Here is a 21560-nt window from a genome sequence, read left to right as displayed (position 1 = left end):
AACATTTTGAGAAAAACAAAAAACTGAGCATAACTGTTTCTTTATTTAGTTTTGGAGAAAGTTAATGGTTTCATTATAGTTTTACTTTTTTAAACAGGTTTGTTAATTATTTTATTACTGTTTACAAAAGTTTTTTCATGATTCGTTTTTATTTTTGTTTCAGTTAACTATAATAACCTTGCAACACAAACACACACACAATAAGATACACACGAACAAACACACACAGGACAGGAATAATAATGATTAAATGCTATGCCAAAACAGTCATGAAGAGCATTTTTTTCATTTAACTTCACTGATCTGAGAGGGTTTGATAGGTGTCAGTCATCTGGGGAATCCCTCTGTCTTTTCATCTATCCGTGAAAGATGAGGGAAAGGAGATGAGATGAAGGTTTGGAGAGAACTGGGATGCAGAAACAGTAATTGTGACATTGGCTGAATCAATCAATCATTGATCAATAATTGAATTAACTCACGAGTCATCCAACAGTCTCAAATCTTTGGAACACAAAGTTTGGAGGAAAAAATCCCTGCTGACCAATTAATAATTAAATCAGTAACTGAATCAATCAACCGGTAAATCTTTCCTTCAGTCAGCCATCATTTTCTAAACCATCTCTATTTTAAGTTGCCACTATCTGGCCTTATCTGGAGGACCTCATTTGTATAGATCTGTAAGGAAGGGATAGATAAATAAACTTTGATCTGGTATAAGCAAGATGGAGAAAACCCAATCCAGTGAGAGGACACAGTGAAGCTATTACCATACTGCTTATCCAATAATTTCAGATCTATATACTCATGGATAAAGGTTAGGGGTCAATGTGGGACTTGGATAAAACTATTCAAACAGGATCAAAAACCCTACGACCCTGTTCCTAGGGAGCTACCCTCTTGTAGGTTTTTGATTCAACCCCAGTTGTAACTAACCTGATTCAGCTCATTAACCAGCTAAGTATTAGAATCAGGTGCGCTATATTGGGGTTGGTGTGAATATCTACAGGACGGTAGCTGTCCAGGAACAGGGCTGGAGAGCCCTGCTCTACAGAGAGCTTAGGGAAGGGATATTCAACTCCTACAATACGAAATCCGGAGCCTGCTGGTTTCTACCTGATAATTAATTAGACACACCTGGTGTCCCAGGTCTAAATCAGTCCCTGATTAAAGGGGAACAATACAAAAAAATCAATGGCACTGGCTTCGAGGTCCAGAGTTGAGTTTGAGAGGCTTATGGGATTCTATAGCTCAGACCCAGTATAACAGGGGTGTCAAACTCATTCCATGGAGGGCTGAGTGTTTGCAGGTTTTAGTTTTATCAACTAAGACCTAGACAACCACGTGTGGGTAAGTTCCTTACTAATCAGTGCCTTAATTCATCAAGTACAAGGGAGGAGTGAAAACCTGCAGACCCTTGGCCCACCGTAGAATGAGTTTGACACGTGCAGTATAGCTTCGCCCCTGTGTTATGACCCATATAAACGTTCCTCCTTTGTCACATTTGATATTGGGGCAACAATACAACTCAAGCTTGGCATTCATCATGACCACCACCAGTGCTGTTCACTTGTCTCTTCCAGGGAAACAAACCCAGTACTCAAGGACACACACAGGCAATAGATACAATTATGACTGCTCACATCTCTGTACTCATTGACTAAACATGGATTCAATTAAACTCAGTTCAAGGTCATGGTAATACAATATAAACGCTGGGGCTGTGAAAATTAGCCGGCTGGCTAAAACCGGCACTTTTACTGAAACGTTGATTAATGTGCACTGTCCCTGTAAAAATACAATAAACTCAAACTCAATAGAAGCACTCATGGCTCTCTGCTAATATTTAATCCAACCCACCACTTGACTACTGCTCAGTGCTAGCCATTCATATCAGCTGAGAGCTGTCAACTTTGGCTGTGTGTGAGAGAGAGAGCAGAAACCGGTACATAGGTAAAGTAAGGTGGGCGTGAGAAGATGGGGAGGGAGAGAAGAAAGAGAAGGCGGGAGTGAAGGAATTTGTGAGGAACTGAAAGCAGGGGAGGGCGGCGAAGGGGAGAGGGAGGAGTGGCGAGCAGAGAGCAAGGTTACACGTGAGAGCAGTCCAGAGAACGAAAGTAAGAGAGAGAGACCGAGGAGAGAGAGAGAGAGAATAGCAGGACAGGTACGATAGCGTGGATTATGGAGGTGAGAAGATTTCAGTCTTACTTCACAAGTTAATTACCTGTTGCTCACTGGACGAGAAGAAAGAACAAAGAAAAGTAGAGAACAAAGAAAGAGTAAACATTAAGGGCAACGGAGAAAGAGAGAGAGGCAGAGGGGAAAACCAGGGGTAGAGAGAGGGAGGGAAATAGGGAGAGGGGGAACCAGGGGTAGAGAGAAAGGAATGGACAACAGTTGAATGTTGACCGAGGGAGTGGGGATATTAATCGGGAGATAAACAAAAAGGAGAGAGGGGAAAAAAAGAGAGAAAGTGTAGAAAAACAAATAGATACACATTGACAGAGTGGACTGGACTTCAATGAAGCACTGACATCAGCAAAATAAAGGGTGAGAGAGAGAGAAAGGAGGTCACTGCAGTCCGAAGTAGGTGCTGTGCACTGTAGTTCCTTAAGCACGCTTACTATGCAACAGGAGAGTTAGGACAAGCAAAGACAGACAGACGTCCACTACACGATTGAACCATGTTGATGAAGGAGTATAGAATATGCATGCCACTAACTGTGGAAGAGGTAAGTGTGTGTACACTGGATGAGTGTGTTTGTCTGTGAACACGTATGTGTGTGTGTACACTGGATGAGTGTGTTTGTCTGTGAACATGTGTGTGTGTGTGTACACTGGATGAGTGTGTTTGTCTGTGAACACGTATGTGTGTGTGTCGGGGGTCTGTGTGTTTGTGGCTGGGGGGGGGGGGGTTCTCTGTGTGCTTGTGTGATTGAATGTGTGTATTCTGTAGACCACAGTTGTAAATATAAGGTGACAGCTTTTAATGTGATCTTGAAAATGTTAAAGTTGCTAGAATACAGATGTAGAATCTTCATATGATCACCCTGTTGCAGGACAGCTTGTCGTGGATTTAGGGGTTTAATTTACGATAAATGTATCACCCCCGACAAAAATGTTCACTCATTATAATCCATATAATAATTCAGATTTCCTGCTGTAGAAAACTGGCTCAAATTAAGATCCTACATCTATAACAACATTACGCACAGGCATCCTGTAGTTGAGTAGTGTTGTTCATGTGGCTGGCACTCTGTATGGTTCTGCATGTACCTAACCTCAGCTGTTTCTCTCGCTCTCTCTCTCGCTTTATTATTTTACTTTTTTACCACACAAACAAGTTGGACTGGTTGAGGCTTGCAAACGTCAACGAAGGCATTTGGCCTGGAAGTTAAAAACGAAGGCAGATTCCACCAGGGAGTAAGAAGTGGTGGGTGGAAAGGGGTTTAAGGGGAAGGTGCTCTAGAGTGCCCTCAAAGGGAAGGTCCTCATTCCCTCCAACCACCAGAACAAAGCAGTTCTCCCTGTCATAGTGTTTAAGTCTGAGCTATCTGTCTGGAACAGATGTAGTTGGTTATTATTACAACATGCCGTGACGGAAACTTCCATTGATGCTCACTCTAAAACCAACTTTGGTCGGTTGTTAGACCACTTCTGTGCTCTGGTGTGACAAACTTTAGAGTGAACTTTAAGATTGCTAATGTTTTAGTGTTTGTAGAAGCTTTAGCTAGAAGGATCACAGGGTTTTTATGGATCAAAATGGGGCTTAGGTGGTGGGCCTGGCCAATGGTGCGGTGGCCGACCAAAATTGTTTGAGGCCTTCCTGTTGGCCGCCATTTTGAAGTACATTTCCTGCAATTCTGCCATGAGGCTGAGAGAAAAAATTGCATTTTTAAAGATAATTTCCTGACATTCTAAACATGTTGCCATGGCTTATGCTATGTGAGTGACTCTCAAATTATAACAAAGTCAATGGAGGCCCCATGCCATGACAAAAACACGCCTGAATGTATAATTTTTGGAAGTTTAGATTATCCCGGACTTTCTATCTTTTATTTTGGTGACTGTTGGTCCCCAAAGATGATCGTATAAAAAATATATAGGTCCGTTATCTTTTCTACATAATTTTTATCTGGTTGAGTCGTTTATGTTTACACTGACAACGTCTTTCCATCCTTATTATTATTTTATTTCTTTATTTTATTATTATATATTTTTTGGACATATGCAGTCCGAAAAAACACTTAGGAGGTCCGCCCAAGAATTTTCTTTGCAGAAAAAAAACCTGGATCAGTGTCTTGTGTGTATCTGTCTGAAAATAGTCTCTGTAAAATCACACAGAACCAAATCCTAAGGTGAGATCCATTCCACGTGTGGAACTCTGACTCTCACGGTCTGATGGGGAAGCGCATTAAGATTCCTATGCAGCTTTAGTGGGATCAGCTTATAGTTCCACATTCAAACCACAGCACTGTTTATGAAATGTCTGCACACACACACACACACACACACACACACACACACACACACACACACACACACACACACACACACACACACACACACACACACACACACACACACACACACACACACACACACACACACACACACACACACACACACACACTTCTAATTCTGAGGGGAGTATAGCTGGTTGTACTAGTTGGTTGGCGTATTAAGACACAGTGTGTTTCGTTTTTAGTCAAAAGGTGGGGGACAAATTAATACCGGTATGTGTTAGTTTCGTATTTAGTCAAAAGCTGGGGGACAAATTAAGACAGGTATATGTGTGTGTTTCGTTTTTAGTCAAAGGGTGGGGCACATATTCACATAATATAGTTGCTGTCTCACTACACTGTATTTTTTTTAAATTTTTTTATTTTACCGTTATTTTACCAGGTAAGTTGACTGAGAACACGTTCTCATTTGCAGCAACGACCTGGGGAATAGTTACAGGGGAGAGGAGGGGGATGAATGAGCCAATTGTAAACTGGGGATTATTAGGTGACCATGATGGTTTGAGGGCCAGATTGGGAATTTAGCCAGGACACCGGGGTTAACACCCCTAACACCCCTAACACCCCCGTATGTTTCAGTCATCATCAGTACAACATATTAACCACAAAACTGTCACAGTAATCTGAAGTCAAAGAGAAACATAATGCTGTGTGGGTTTGTGTTGTTAGTCAAAGGGTGGGTGACATTCACATAGAGTGGCCAGACCAGAGACATAGATATCCATTCATGTAGAGAGTGGCCAGACCAGAGACATAGATATCCATTCATGTAGAGAGTGGCCAGACCAGAGACATAGATATCCATTCATGTAGAGAGTGGCCAGACCAGAGACATAGATATCCATTCATGTAGAGAGTGGCCAGACCAGAGACATAGATATCCATTCATGTAGAGAGTGGCCAGACCAGAGACATAGATATCCATTCATGTAGAGAGTGGCCAGACCAGAGACATAGATATCCATTCATGTAGAGAGTGGCCAGACCAGAGACATAGATATCCATTCATGTAGAGAGTGGCCAGACCAGAGACATAGATATTCATTCATGTAGAGAGTGGCCAGACCAGAGACATAGATATCCATTCATGTAGAGAGTGGCCAGAACAGAGACATAGATATCCATTCATGTAGAGAGTGGCCAGAACAGAGACATAGATATCCATTCATGTAGAGAGTTGCCAGACCAGAGACATAGATATCCATTCATGTAGAGAGTGGCCAGACCAGAGACATAGATATCCATTCATGTAGAGAGTGGCCAGACCAGAGACATAGATATCCATTCATGTAGAGAGTGGCCAGACCAGAGACATAGATATCCATTCATGTAGAGAGTGGCCAGACCAGAGACATAGATATCCATTCATGTAGAGAGTGGCCAGACCAGAGACATAGATATCCATTCATGTAGAGAGTGGCCAGAACAGAGACATAGATATCCATTCATGTAGAGAGTGGCCAGACCAGAGACATAGATATCCATTCATGTAGAGAGTGGCCAGAACAGAGACATAGATATCCATTCATGTAGAGAGTGGCCAGACCAGAGACATAGATATCCATTCATGTAGAGAGTGGCCAGAACAGAGACATAGATACGTATCCATTCACATAGAGAATGGACTTGGGCAAGTAACAGCTAGATACTACTGGTCTAAGGTCAGAGGTCAGGTGGGGTTCTATGCTTCAACAAACAAAGGAAAGGAGGGGTGCTCGACAACAATTACAAAATTATTTTAAATACATTTTTAGATTTACATTTAACCTTTATTTAACTAGGCAAGTCAGTTAAGAAGACATTCTTATTTACAATGATGGCCTACCCCGGAAAAACCCTGGATGACGCTGGGCCAATTATGTGCCGCCCTATGGGACTCCCAGTCATGGCCGGATGTACAGTAATGTAGCCTGGATTCGAACCAGGGACTGCAGTGTCGCCTCTTGCACTCAGATGCAGTGCCCTAGACCGCTGTGCCACTCAGGAGCCCAAATAAAGGGCATACCAAAGAAAAACTTCCAAAATGACACATTTGAGGCAGAACATTTGAGCCAGAACATCTGAAGCGGAACATTTGAGGCAGCTCTCAACAAAAAAAGGCAGAAATTTATTTATTTTAGCTTTAATCCATTCAGTATACATGTGATTGACGTTTCCACATCAAGCTGATGGTCAGGGCACACACAGGAAGAAGTCAGCCTTTTCACTGATCTAAGGTTAGTTGTTCCTTGTTTTCCTAATGGATAAGGTTAGTTGTTCCTAATGGATAAGGTTAGGGGTTTCTAATGGATAAGGTTAGTTGTTCCTAATGGATAAGGTTAGTTGTTCCTAATGGATAAGGTTAGTTGTTCCTAATGGATAAGGTTAGGGGTTTCTAATGGATAAGGTTAGTTGTTCCTAATGGATAAGGTTAGTTGTTCCTAATGGATAAGGTTAGGGGTTTCTAATGGATAAGGTTAGTTGTTCCTAATGGATAAGGTTAGGGGTTTCTAATGGATAAGGTTAGTTGTTCCTAATGGATAAGGTTAGTTGTTCCTAATGGATAAGGTTAGTTGTTCCTAATGGATAAGGTTAGTTGTTCCTAATGGATAAGGTTAGGGGTTTCTAATGGATAAGGTTAGTTGTTCCTAATGGATAAGGTTAGTTGTTCCTAATGGATAAGGTTAGTTGTTCCTAATGGATAAGGTTAGGGGTTTCTAATGGATAAGGTTAGTTGTTCCTAATGGATAAGGTTAGGGGTTTCTAATGGATAAGGTTAGTTGTTCCTAATGGATAAGGTTAGTTGTTCCTAATGGATAAGGTTATGGGTTTCTAATGGATAAGGTTAGGGGTTTCTAATGGATAAGGTTAGTTGTTCCTAATGGATAAGGTTAGTTGTTCCTAATGGATAAGGTTAGTTGTTCCTAATGGATAAGGTTAGGGGCTTCTAATGGATAAGGTTAGGGGTTCCTAATGGATAAGGTTAGTTGTTCCTAATGGATAAGGTTAGGGGTTTCTAATGGATAAGGTTAGGGGTTTCTAATGGATAAGGTTAGTTGTTCTTAATGGATAAGGTTAGTTGTTCCTAATGGATAAGGTTAGTTGTTTGGAGGAGGGTGAGCTGACCTTAGATATGTTCCCAGGAAAGCTCACCGTGAGCAGTCCATAAAGCATCTGGTTTTATGATGAATTAACTGACTGCTGTGTAAGTAAATATTTAATGTGTACGATCTACATTAATTGGAAGAAGGAAGAAGGATGTGGTATTGAGACAGGACTGTGTGAATTGACTCTCCCCCCCCCCCACAGTATAAGATTGGGCAGCTGTACATGATCAGCAAACACAGTAATGAGCAGAGCGGAGGAGGGGAGGGAGTGGAGGTGGTGAGGAACCAACCAGACACACATCCCCAACACGGCCTGGGACAACTCACTGAGAAACGCATCTACCTCAATAGGTAACACACCCACATTAACACTGTACCTCAAATCAAACTTTGTTACATGCGCCGAATACAACAGGACCTTACCGTGAAATGCTTACTTACAAACCCTTAACCAACAGTGCAGTTCAACAAAAAGTTAAGAAAATATTTAATAATAAACTAAAGTAAAAAATTATAAAAAGTAACACAATAAAATAACAATAACGAGGCTATATACAGGGGGTACCGGTACCGAGTGAGTGTACGGGGGTACAGGTTAGAGGTAATTTTGTACATAGGTAGGGGTGAAGTGACGGGCAGAGAGAGGAGTAAGATGGATGATAGATGATAAACAGCGAGTAGCAGCAGTGTACAAAACAAATGGAGGGGGGGGTCAATGTAAATAGTCCGGTGGCCATTTGATTAGCTGTTCAACAGTCTTATGGCTTGGGGGTAGAAGCTGTTAAGAAGCTTTTTGGTCCCAGACTTGGCGCTCCGGTACCGCTTGCCGTGCGGTAGCAGAGAAAACAGTCTATGACTTGAGTGACTGGAGTCTCGGACAATTTTTTGGGCTTTCCTCTGACACCGCCTATTATATAGGTCCTGGGTGGCAGGAAGCTTGACCCCAGTGATGTACTGAGCTGTATGCACTACCCTCTGTAGCGCCTTATGGTCAGATGCCGAGAAGTTGCCATACCAGGCGGTGATGCAACTGCTCAGGATGCTCTCGATGGTGCAGCTGTACCTCACATACACACACACACACACACCCACTGTACCTCACACACTGTACCTCGCACACTCCTAGCACTGCTCAACCAAGAAATGATACCAGTACGCACGCACGCGCGCCCACACACACACACATCTACTATCCCACACCCATCCCTATGGCCTAGACCTAGATCATACCGCACACATACATCTACCTCAGCGACGATAACAGTACATTCCTCCCCTCTGTCTGTCTCTCTCTCTGACAGTAAACTGCCATCCTGGGTGAGTGTGTTTGTCCCCAGGGTCTTCTATGTGACAGAGAAGGCCTGGAACTTCTACCCTTACACCATCACAGGTCTGACAACATTATTCAATCCACCACATACACAGCCGTTTCACCTGCTACCAACCTGTTCTTCCTATAGGGTCAACATAGAAAGTGACTGTGTTTAAATCTAAGTGTAGACAAGGAAACAATCTGCTTATCTTGACCCGATTTACTTTAAACATATTTCGTTGTGTGTGTGTGTGGTGTGTCACTAATGATGTTCCTCTCTATCCGTATGGAACTTCTGCGGTGTGTGCTTCAGAGTACTCAGTGAGTATTCACACATCATTTGCATGAGGCATGCAGTAGAGCTCATCCCTCTCTAAACGTCTGTGTACATAACCTCATCTGTTTACTCCTCTCTCTGCCCTCCTTCCCTCTCTCCCTCCGTCTCTCCATCCTTCTCCTCCTCTCCATTCACATCCATCCGTCATCTACTGTAGGTCTCCTTCCTTCCCAAGTTCAGCGTCCGTATTGAGACCAGGTTTGAGAACAACAATGGTGACAACAATAATGTGAGTATGACTGAAGGAGAGAGAGAAGCGGGGGTGAGAGACTGAAGGAAGGGTGGGAGGGAGAGAGAGAGAGAAGGGGGGTGAGAGACTGAAGGAAGGGTGGGAGAGGGAGAGAGAAGGGGGGGTGAGAGACTGAAGGAAGGGTAGGAGGGAGAGAGAGAAGGGTAGGTGAGAGACTGAAGGAAGGGTGGGAGAGGGAGAGAGAAGGGGGGGTGAGAGACTGAAGGAAGGGTGGAAGAGGGAGAGAGAAGGGGGGGTGAGAGACTGAAGGAAGGGTGGGAGAGGGAGAGAGAGAAGGGGGGTGAAAGACTGAAGGAAGGGTGGGAGAGGGAGAGAGAGAGGGGGGGTGAGAGACTGAAGGAAGGGTGGGAGAGGGAGAGAGAGAGGGGGGGTGAGAGACTGAAGGAAGGGTGGGAGAGGGAGAGAGAGAAGGGTAGGTGAGAGACTGAAGGAAGGGTGGGAGAGGGAGAGAGAGAAGGGGGGTGAGAGACTGAAGGAAGGGTGGGAGAGGGAGAGAGAGAAGGGGGGTGAGAGACTGAAGGAAGGGTGGGAGAGGGAGAGAGAGAAGGGGGGGTGAGAGACTGAAGGAAGGGTGGGAGAGGGAGAGAGAGAAGGGGGGTGAGAGACTGAAGGAAGGGTGGGAGAGGGAGAGAGAGTAGGGGGGTGAGAGACTGAAGGAAGGGTGGGAGAGGGAGAGAGGGAGGGGGGGTGAGAGACTGAAGGAAGGGTGGGAGAGGGAGAGAGAGAGGGGGGGTGAGAGACTGAAGGAAGGGTGGGAGAGGGAGAGAGAGAGGGGGGGTGAGAGACTGAAGGAAGGGTGGGAGAGGGAGAGAGAGAAGGGGGTGAGAGACTGAAGGAAGGGTGGGAGAGGGAGAGAGAGAAGGGGGGTGAGAGACTGAAGGAAGGGTGGGAGAGGGAGAGAGGGAGGGGGGGTGAGAGACTGAAGGAAGGGTGGGAGAGGGAGAGAGAGAGGGGGGGTGAGAGACTGAAGGAAGGGTGGGAGAGGGAGAGAGAGAGGGGGGGTGAGAGACTGAAGGAAGGGTGGGAGAGGGAGAGAGAGAAGGGTAGGTGAGAGACTGAAGGAAGGGTGGGAGAGGGAGAGAGAGAAGGGGGGTGAGAGACTGAAGGAAGGGTGGGAGAGGGAGAGAGGGAGGGGGGGTGAGAGACTGAAGGAAGGGTGGGAGAGGGAGAGAGAGAAGGGGGGTGAGAGACTGAAGGAAGGGTGGGAGAGGGAGAGAGGGAGGGGGGTGAGAGACTGAAGGAAGGGTGGGAGAGGGAGAGAGAGAGGGGGGGTGAGAGACTGAAGGAAGGGTGGGAGAGGGAGAGAGAGAGGGGGGTGAGAGACTGAAGGAAGGGTGGGAGAGGGAGAGAGGGAGGGGGGTGAGAGACTGAAGGAAGGGTGGGAGAGGGAGAGAGGGAGGGGGGTGAGAGACTGAAGGAAGGGTGGGAGAGGGAGAGAGGGAGGGAGAGAAATTGCAATCTTCTCTGCAGTGTAAGGAGAATGCTCATCAAATTGATGTGGCCATTTTACGGAAAACAAGCAAAGCCAAGAATGCAATAGCGGCAGATCTATTAGCCATCCACTGTGTTTGTGTGAGAGGGAGAAAGAAGAGTACATGCTTGTATTACAGGCTTGTTTCACCACCTTTTCTGGCCTTGTCACGGAATTCTGACACACAAACACAATTCTGAGCTGGTTTGTCCCTACAGCGTGCCCCTGTCATTTTGGGATAGAAACCAGGGAACAAGACTGAACTCATCTGGCTGTTGGCTGTTAGTGTGTGTATCCAGAAATGTGGCGAAGCTTGTTTCAACCTTCTCCCAGCTACAGGTTACATGTGTTCATTTTAGCAGAAACACACACACACACATTAATGCATACATGCTCCCACACATACCACACCCATACAAACACCTCTATTACAACACACAACAACATAGAGGACATCTAAAGAGCACAAAAGCACAACCAAAACAGAGGAATGTCAGCAGGTTTAAAGGATGAGGTAAAACAAGGCTTTTGACATGGAAAAATGGGAACTATGACAAGTGTCAACAGACAGACAGACGGACAATACATACTTTATACGAGAGGACAGGTTCTTAAACACAAGAGACACGGCATAATAGGATCTGAAACACAGCTGATTATCTGGCTGTGGGTTTGTCTACCTGCTCTGCTCTTTGTTAAATAATGAACATCTTCAAAAGAGACATTACTCTCTCTTTCGCTTTCTGTCAAGACAAGGGGACAGAACAGAAAGAACTGTGACTTTTATCTCTCTTTCTTTGATAAGTGTCTCGTTCTCTCTCTCCTCTTTCACTCCCGCTTGTCCATCCTCGCCTGCTCCCTCTCTGCTTGTCTCTCTCTCTCTGTGATTTAGTGTGCTCCCTCTCTCTCTCCCTTACCCCTTCTCTCCACCTCTTTCTCTCTCCCCTAATCTCCCTTGCTCTCTCTCTCTCCCTCTCTCTGTCTCTCTCTCTGTCTGTCTGTGTGTGGTGTTTTGCTGTAGTGTAATGATTTGCTCAAAGCCTGAGGGTGGAGTATTATGATGGGTGATACGTTGTGTGACCTCACTATTACGTCTATTTCCTCATCTACAAGTCCCTGGCTCCAGTGTGTGTGTGTCAGTCTATTTCCTCATCTACTAATCCCTGGCTCCAGTGTGTGTGTGTCAGTCTATTTCCTCATCTACTAGTCCCTGGCTCCAGTGTGTGTGTGTGTCAGTCTATTTCCTCATCTACTAGTCCCTGGCTCCAGTGTGTGTGTGTCAGTCTATTTCCTCATCTACTAGTCCCTGGCTCCAGTGTATGTGTGTCAGTCTATTTCCTCATCTACTAGTCCCTGGCCCCAGTGTGTGTGTCAGTCTATTTCCTCATCTACAAGTCCCTGGCTCCAGTGTGTGTGTGTCAGTCTATTTCCTCATCTACTAGTCCCTGGCTCCAGTGTGTGTGTGTGTCAGTCTATTTCCTCATCTACTAGTCCCTGGCTCCAGTGTGTGTGTGTCAGTCTATTTCCTCATCTACTAGTCCCTGGCTCCAGTGTGTGTGTGTCAGTCTATTTCCTCATCTACTAGTCCCTGGCTCCAGTGTGTGTGTGTCAGACTATTCCCTCATCTACTAGTCCCTGGCTCCAGTGTGTGTGTGTGTCAGTCTATTTCCTCATCTACTAGTCCCTGGCTCCAGTGTGTGTGTGTCAGTTTCTTTCTGAGTGACCTCCCCCTCTGCTCGGCTGCAGGTATTTGGAGACAGGCCCACCCCTGCAGAGAGCGTGAGCCACCTGGATATCCTCATTGACCCCATCCCTGACAAACACTACAAGGAGACAGAGGTACTAGTGTGTACACACACATTTCCTCCTCCTGACTTCCGCAGTTCCAGTAACTTCAGAAACAAAGGTCAATCAGCAAGACAGATAGCTGAAAACACACACACACACTCACTATCTCACGCAGAGACAGAGGGATAAACGCGAACATAAATACACAGACACTTGTACAATCTATGCATCTTGGGCCACAGATGCCTATCATGTTGAATCATTCATAGATTATATGTGAGGCATTGAGCAACAGCCTGCTCACACAGGCCTGCACACACGCACACACACTCCCACACCCACACCCACACACTTGCCCTCCCCCCTACACACCGGCCATCCTTTTAGCTGTTAGCAGGTAATGTGTACTTTGTCTGTGTAGGACCTGAGTCGCTGGGTGTCTGAGAAGATGGGCCGAGGCCCCCTGGTGGAAGGGTGGCGTAAGGACAGCACCCCCATCATGTGCTCCTATAAGAGGGTGCAGTGCAGTTTCGAAGTCTACGGCTTCCAGGGCAAGACTGAGGACTTCATACACAAGGTGAGAGGAAACTACATTTACCATCATGCATCAGGTTGAGAACTTGATAAAGACCTAAGGGACAAAATGTTGTTTAAGGAAACACATTTGACAGCATAGATTGTGTTTGGGGAATCTTTTCTTTTTGCTCAACATATACACTGATCTCCAGCAGCACCTGCTGAAAGCCTTTGGATGTGTTTCTTTGACGTAAGAAATGTATTTTCTCTGATGTGTATGATCTGACAGAACATCCAGGACATCCTACTGGTGGGGCACAGACAGGCTGTGGCCTGGACAGACGAATGGCATGGTCAGTAGAGGACATGGTTATAATGCATTATAGAACATGTTTATAATGCATTATATTATAGAACATGGTTGTAATGCATTATAGAACATGTTTATAATGCATTATATTATAGAACATGGTTGTAATGCATTATAGAACATGTTTATAATGCATTATATTATAGAACATGGTTGTAATGCATTATAGAACATGTTTATAATGCATTATATTATAGAACATGTTTATAATGCATTATATTATAGAACATGGTTATAATGCATTATATTATAGAACGTGTTTATAATGCATTATATTATAGAACATGTTTATAATGCATTATATTATAGAACATGGTTGTAATGCATTATATTATAGAACATGTTTATAATGCATTATATTATAGAACATGGTTGTAATGCATTATAGAACATGTTTATAATGCATTATATTATAGAACATGGTTGTAATGCATTATAGAACATGTTTATAATGCATTATATTATAGAACATGGTTGTAATGCATTATAGAACATGTTTATAATGCATTATATTATAGAACATGTTTATAATGCATTATATTATAGAACATGGTTATAATGCATTATATTATAGAACATGTTTATAATGCATTATATTATAGAACATGTTTATAATGCATTATATTATAGAACATGGTTGTAATGCATTATATTATAGAACATGTTTATAATACATTATATTATAGAACACGTTTATAATGCATTATATTATAGAACATGGTTGTAATGCATTATAGAACATGTTTATAATGCATTATATTATAGAACATGGTTGTAATGCATTATAGAACATGTTTATAATGCATTATATTATAGAACATGGTTGTAATGCATTATAGAACATGTTTATAATGCATTATATTATAGAACATGTTTATAATGCATTATATTATAGAACATGGTTATAATGCATTATATTATAGAACATGTTTATAATGCATTATATTATAGAACATGGTTGTAATGCATTATATTATAGAACATGTTTATAATGCATTATATTATAGAACATGGTTGTAATGCAATACATTATAGAACATGTTTATAATGCATTATATTATAGAACATGTTTATAATGCATTATATTATAGAACATGGTTGTAATGCATTATAGAACATGTTTATAATGCATTATATTATAGAACATGTTTATAATGCATTATATTATAGAACATGGTTGTAATGCATTATATTATAGAACATGTTTATAATACATTATATTATAGAACATGTTTATAATGCATTATATTATAGAACATGGTTGTAATGCAATACATTATAGAACATGTTTATAATGCATTATATTATAGAACATGTTTATAATGCATTATATTATAGAACATGGTTGTAATGCATTATATTATAGAACATGTTTATAATACATTATATTATAGAACATGTTTATAATGCATTATATTATAGAACATGTTTATAATACATTATATTATAGAACATGTTTATAATGCATTACATTATAGAACATGTTTATAATGCATTATATTATAGAACATGGTTATAATGCATTATAGAACATGTTTATAATGCATTATATTATAGAACATGGTTGTAATGCATTATATTATAGAACATGTTTATAATGCATTATATTATAGAACATGTTTATAATGCATTATATTATAAAACATGGTTGTAATGCAATACATTATAGAACATGTTTACAATGCATCAAAGTATAGGACATGATTATAATGGGGTATGGTTATAATGCTTCATGTTATAATGCATCATAATGTATAGGACATGATTATAATAGAGCATGGTTATAATGCTTCATAACATATAGAACATGTGTATAATAGGGCATGGTTATAGTGCTTTATAACATATAGGACGTGACTATAATAGGGCATGGTTATAATGCATCATAAAGTATAGGACATGATTATAATAGGGCATTGTTATAATGCTTCATAACATATAGAACATGTTTATAATAGGGCATGGTTATAATGCTTTATAACATATAGGACATGATTATAATAGGAAATGGTTATAATGCATTATAGCATATAGGACATTATTATAATAGGACATGATTTTAATGCTCTAACATATAGGACAAGTTTATAATGCTCTAACATATAGGACGATGATGATAATAATAGGACATGGTTACAATGCTTTATATTATAGGACATGGTTATAATGCATTATACTACGTCGTAATTAATGATTTTCAATGTGCTGTTGACTATTGCTGTATGTTTTTGTTCGGACATGCTTATAATGCATTATGATGTACATGTTACATGGTTATAATGCATTATGATACACACGTTACATGGTTATAATGCATTATGATACACATGTTACATAGATATAATAATGTATTATAATCTCATCCGTCTGTGCTTTTTCCTACAGGGATGAGTTTGGAGGATGTGAGAGAGTATGAGCGTCAGATACAGGAACAGACCAACAGCAAACTCAAATCAACCCAGAACAACAACACAGGTAACTATTAGAGCTGGGACCATAAACGGAAAATGATCGACACCGATCACTTATCCAAGGCATTTTGCTGATGTCATTCATTACGATAAGTACTCTCGAGAAATGTGAAGTTTGAAATTAAATGCGTTTGCAAATATGGGTGATTGTTAATTGGATAATTGATTGCTTCAACCACAACTAGTTTTTATAATAATAAAAACTGTGCAGTTCACATTAATGTTAGAAACTTATCGCTCTATTTATCATTATTGTATCTATACAGGCAATTTATCGCTATATGTATTTTTGTTCGTATCGTCGAGCTGTAGTAACTACTAGTCTACTACTGTACTATTCTATGCCATATTTTAATAGAGGAGAGGGAGGAGAAAAATTGGGGAAGAGAGAGAAGGTAAAGTGGAGAAAAAGGAGAGATTGATAGAAGGAAGAATGGGTGGATGGAAGAGGGGGAGAAGAGTAAGGGAAGAGGAGAGAGCATAGGGGAACATTGAGAAAGTGGGTGAGAAGGGGAGGGAGAAAGTGCAAGGATGGGTGAAAAGTGAGAGAGGGGGAGGGAAGAAGGGAATAGTGTGGAGAGAAAGACAGAAAGATCATTGAGAGTGAGAATATGAGGTAAGAGAGAGCGAAGAAGCAAAATAGGAAAATAAGCACAGTGAGAGCAGAGGAGAGTGAGCCCAACAGGGAGAGACATTGACTGGAAACTCAAAGTGAATTGCTCTATGTTAGCTACATACTTCAGTCTGAGACTGCAATCATTTAAATTAGTTTGTGGTGATGTCTAAATGAGGGATGTCTTACAAAACAGCCCTCATTACAAGTAATCAGTGATTGGATAGTCTCTAACCAATCAGATTATCAAAGCCAATAACGATTTTTCTAAACGCTGATTTACCCACCTGTGTTCTGGCCCAACCCATCGGTTTCTGGGACCAATCAGAACTGTTAGAATATGTTTGCTTTCTAGAAATCGTCGGGTAGGTACTCAGATCCAGACTCATTGCAGAGAAGAAACTAATGTCCGTGGGCGGGGCATATCGTTTGGCTGGAACAAGGACTTTGGGTAGCTATTGCAGCACTTACTGCAAATGTCAGCCCTAGTGGGGGGGGGTTGTGTGGGGTCACTCTGCCCCCTGCTGGTGAGTCATGAGAAGTTTGGCCGGCTGTTGCTGCTGAATGATATCAAGGGCAGCAGCATGGCCCTGGTATTGCGAGACAGGAGGCTGAAATGGATTTGCACACTCTCTCTGCAGCAACTCGCTGCGCTGTCCTGACCACCTACAGGCCAGAACATGCTACTGCAGGCGCCTAGCAGATTTTACACAAGAACATTTCATGCCATTCATATCTTTTTGAAAACAAAAAGTGTATTCGAATTTTTATTAGGGGTGTATGAACTGTGAAGGGATGTGTATTTGAATAATTGAGCCCCTCAACTCCTTCCCCCTCTTCCCCCTTCGTTCCCTTCATTCCCCCTGCCTCTCTCTTTCTCATCTGCAGCAGCCCCTCGTCCGGCATACTCACGCTCTATGTCCGTCACAGATGAGCGCTCTCTGAAGAAGATGGGAGTGAAGACTATGGCCATGTCAGACCCCTCCACCTCCACACTGCCTCATAGCACTGTCCGCCTTAACTCCACCCCCGAGTAACATACACACGTTCATACTGATGCATCAATTCCTGCCTGCTTAAACCCTCCGTGACAGTAACTACACTGCAGCCATTCCTTTTTTACGGCCATCCACCACAAACACATTTAACCAATAAAGCTACACTGTCCACAGAAGCAGCACTTAGAGCACTTAGGTCCTACCCCTTTCTCCAGCTGTAACTACAGAACCCAACCCCCTGTCCTACCCCTTTCTCCAGCTGTACCTATACAACCCAACCCCCTGTCCTACCCCTTTCTCCAGCTGTAACTATACAACCCAACCCCCTGTCCTACACCTTTCTTCAGCTGTAACTATACAACCCAACCCCCTGTCCTACCCCTTTCTCCAGCTGTAACTGAATAACTCAACCCCCTGTCCCACCCCTTTCTCCAGCTGTAACTACATAACCCAACCCCCTGTCCTGCCCCTTTCTCCAGCTGTAACTATATAACCCAACACCCTGTCCTACCCCTTTCTCCAGCTGTAACTATACAACTCAACCCCCTGTCCTACCCCTTTCTCCATCTGTAAATATACAACCCAACCCCCTGTCCTACCCCTTTATCCAGCTGTAACTGAATAACTCAACCCCCTGTCCTACCCCTTTCTCCAGCTGTAACTATATAACCCAACCCCCTATCCTACCCCTTTCTCCAGCTGTAAATATACAACCCAACCCCCTGTCCTACCCCTTTCTCCAGCTGTAACTATACAACCCAACCCCCTGTCCTACCCCTTTCTCCAGCTGTAACTGAATAACTCAACCCCCTGTCCTACCCCTTTCTCCAGCTGTAACTATACAACCCAACCCCCTGTCCTACCCCTTTCTCCATCTGTAACTATATAACCCAACCCCCTGTCCTACCCCTTTCTCCAGCTGTAACTATACAACCCAACCCCCTGACCTACCCATTTCTCCAGCTGTAACTATACAACCCAACCCCCTGACCTACCCCTTTCTCCAGCTGTAACTATACAACCCAACCCCCTGTCCTACCCCTTTCTCCAGCTGTAACTACATAACCGAACCCCTTGTCCTACCCCTTTCTCCAGCTGTAACTATATAACCCAACCCCCTGTCCTACCCCTTTCTCCAGCTGTAACTACATAACCCAACCCCCTGTCCTACCCCTTTCTCCAGCTGTAACTATATAACCCAACCCCCTGTCCTACCCCTTTCTCCAGCTGTAACTATATAACCCAACCCCCTGTCCTACCCCTTTCTCCAGCTGTAACTATACAACCCAACCCCCTGTCCTACCCCTTTCTCCAGCTGTAACTATACAACTCAACCCCCTGTCCTACCCCTTTCTCCAGCTGTAACTATATAACCCAACCCCCTGTCCTACCCCTTTTTCCAGCTGTAACTATACAACCCAACCCCCTGTCCTACCCCTTTCTCCAGCTGTAACTATATAACCCAACCCCCTGTCCTGCCACTTTCGGCAGCTGTAACTACATAACCCAACCCCCTGTCCTACCCCTTTCTCCAGCTGTAACTATATAACCCAACCCCCTGTCCTACCCCTTCTCCAGCTGTAACTATACAACCCAACCCCCTGTCCTACCCCTTTCTCCAGCTGTAACTATACAACCCAACCCCCTGTCCTACCCCTTTCTCCAGCTGTAACTATACAACCGAACCCCCTTGTCCTACCCCTTTCTCCAGCTGTAACTATACAACCCAACCCCCTGTCCTACACCTTTCTTCAGCTGTAACTATACAACCCAACCCCCTCTCCTACCCCTTTCTCCAGCTGTAACTGAATAACTCAACCCCCTGTCCTACCCCTTTCTCCAGCTGTAACTACATAACCCAACCCCCTGTCCTGCCCCTTTCTCCAGCTGTAACTATATAACCCAACACCCTGTCCTACCCCTTTCTCCAGCTGTAACTATACAACTCAACCCCCTGTCCTACCCCTTTCTCCATATGTAAATATAAAACCCAACCCCCTGTCCTACCCCTTTCTCCAGCTGTAACTGAATAACTCAACCCCATGTCCTACCCCTTTCTCCAGCTGTAACTACATAACCCAACCCCCTGTCCTGCCCCTTTCTCCAGCTGTAACTATATAACCCAACACCCTGTCCTACCCCTTTCTCCAGCTGTAACTATACAACTCAACCCCCTGTCCTACCCCTTTCTCCATATGTAAATATACAACCCAACCCCCTGTCCTACCCCTTTCTCCAGCTGTAACTGAATAACTCAACCCCCTGTCCTACCCCTTTCTCCAGCTGTAACTATATAACCCAACCCCCTGTCCTACCCCTTTCTCCAGCTGTAACTATACAACCCAACCCCCTGTCCTACCCCTTTCTCCAGCTGTAACTATACAACCCAACCCCCTGTCCTACCCCTTTCTCCAGCTGTAACTGAATAACCCAACCCCCTGTCCTACCCCTTTCTCCAGCTGTAACTATATAACACAACCCCCTGTCCTACCCCTTTCTCCAGCTGTAACTATACAACCCAACCCCCTGTCCTACCCCTTTCTCCATCTGTAACTATATAACCCAACCCCCTGTCCTACCCCTTTCTCCAGCTGTAACTATACAACCCAACCCCCTGTCCTACCCCTTTCTCCAGCTGTAACTATACAACCCAACCCCCTCTCCTACCCCTTTCTCCAGCTGTAACTATACAACCCAACCCCCTGACCTACCCATTTCTCCAGCTGTAACTATACAACCCAACCCCCTGACCTACCCCTTTCTCCAGCTGTAACTATACAACCCAACCCCCTGTCCTACCCCTTTCTCCAGCTGTAACTACATAACCCAACCCCCTGTCCTGCCCCTTTCTCCAGCTGTAACTATATAACCCAACCCCCTGTCCTACCCCTTTCTCCAGCTGTAACTATATAACCCAACCCCCTGTCCTACCCCTTTCTCCAGCTGTAACTATACAACCCAACCCCCTGTCCTACCCCGTTCTCCAGCTGTAACTATACAACCCTACCCCCTGTCCTACCCCTTTCTCCAGCTGTAACTATATAACCCAACCCCCTGTCTTTGAGTTTGCATCCCAAAATATTACACTTTATATACATCAAAGTAGAAAGAAATATTACAAACTGTTTGACATAGAAACACCGAATTTTCGGCAGGTAAAAAAAAAATGAAATTATTAATAACATTCCACCCATGAGGCCTCTAGGTAATTTGACTGCAAGAAAGGGCTACTAGAGTGGATAAAATGGTAGGGGAGTGCCGTGGATCCACACAGCCCCCCCCCCCCCATCGTTCTGCTCCATGCAGCAAATGGCTGAAACAGGGCTAACCTTCACTGATGAGTCAATAGGATGGCTGTTTTAAACATGATTAACTCCTGATCTATGGTAGTTAACTTCTGATCTATGGTAGTAGCTGCAACATGACCTCTGTACAGGCTGTGGAATAATCTAACATAGAGGATTAATATAATTTATAACTAGGTTTATATTGACACATTATACATACACTGTATATTTGTCTGTTTAGTCTATTGCAATGGAAGTCCATTGTCAGCTCTGTACCTTTTGTATGAATGAATAAAACCCTTTCTCTCCTTTATGTCTTGTTAAGATCATTAGTCATGATTAAGTGAAACAATAGAGTAACAGACCGTATCTCCCGGGTGGCGCAGTGGTCTAGGGCACTGCATCGCAGTGCTAGCTGCGCCACCAGAGTCTCTGGGTTCACGCCCAGGCTCTGTCGCAGCCGGCCGCAACCGGGAGGTCCGTGGGGCGACGCACAATTGGCATAGCGTCGTCCGGGTTAGGGAGGGTATGGCCGGTAGGG

At 43.5% G+C, this 21560-nt stretch overlaps 1 protein-coding gene across 1 annotated transcript; it reads left to right on the top strand.

The window, feature by feature from the left end:
* The first annotated feature begins 1079 nt into the window (after window positions 1-1079).
* LOC129845434 (cytoplasmic phosphatidylinositol transfer protein 1-like) lies at window positions 1080-21332 on the top strand. The gene is made up of 9 exons (XM_055913356.1): window positions 1080-2729; window positions 7809-7957; window positions 8908-9088; window positions 9413-9484; window positions 12723-12815; window positions 13186-13341; window positions 13570-13633; window positions 16036-16125; window positions 17623-21332. The coding sequence occupies exons 1-9, from the start codon at window positions 2682-2684 to the stop codon at window positions 17769-17771; spliced, it is 1002 nt and encodes a 333-aa protein (XP_055769331.1). The 5' UTR covers window positions 1080-2681; the 3' UTR covers window positions 17772-21332.
* The last annotated feature ends 228 nt before the right edge of the window (window positions 21333-21560 follow it).

Source organism: Salvelinus fontinalis, unplaced genomic scaffold (assembly GCF_029448725.1).
Source record: "Salvelinus fontinalis isolate EN_2023a unplaced genomic scaffold, ASM2944872v1 scaffold_0304, whole genome shotgun sequence".
NCBI lineage: Eukaryota > Metazoa > Chordata > Actinopteri > Salmoniformes > Salmonidae > Salvelinus > Salvelinus fontinalis.
The sequence above is the reverse complement of the archived record's forward strand: the minus strand, read 5'-3'. Positions and strand labels throughout refer to the sequence as shown.

Excerpts from the sequence above, each read along its gene's own strand:
- LOC129845434 (XM_055913356.1), top strand. The coding sequence starts at position 2,682 with ATGTTGATGAAGGAGTATAGAATATGCATGCCACTAACTGTGGAAGAG. Across the intron at positions 9,089-9,412 it reads TCAACATAGAAAGTGACTGT|GTCTCCTTCCTTCCCAAGTT; the intron begins GTTTAAATCTAA and ends CATCTACTGTAG. Across the intron at positions 13,634-16,035 it reads CTGGACAGACGAATGGCATG|GGATGAGTTTGGAGGATGTG; the intron begins GTCAGTAGAGGA and ends TTTTTCCTACAG.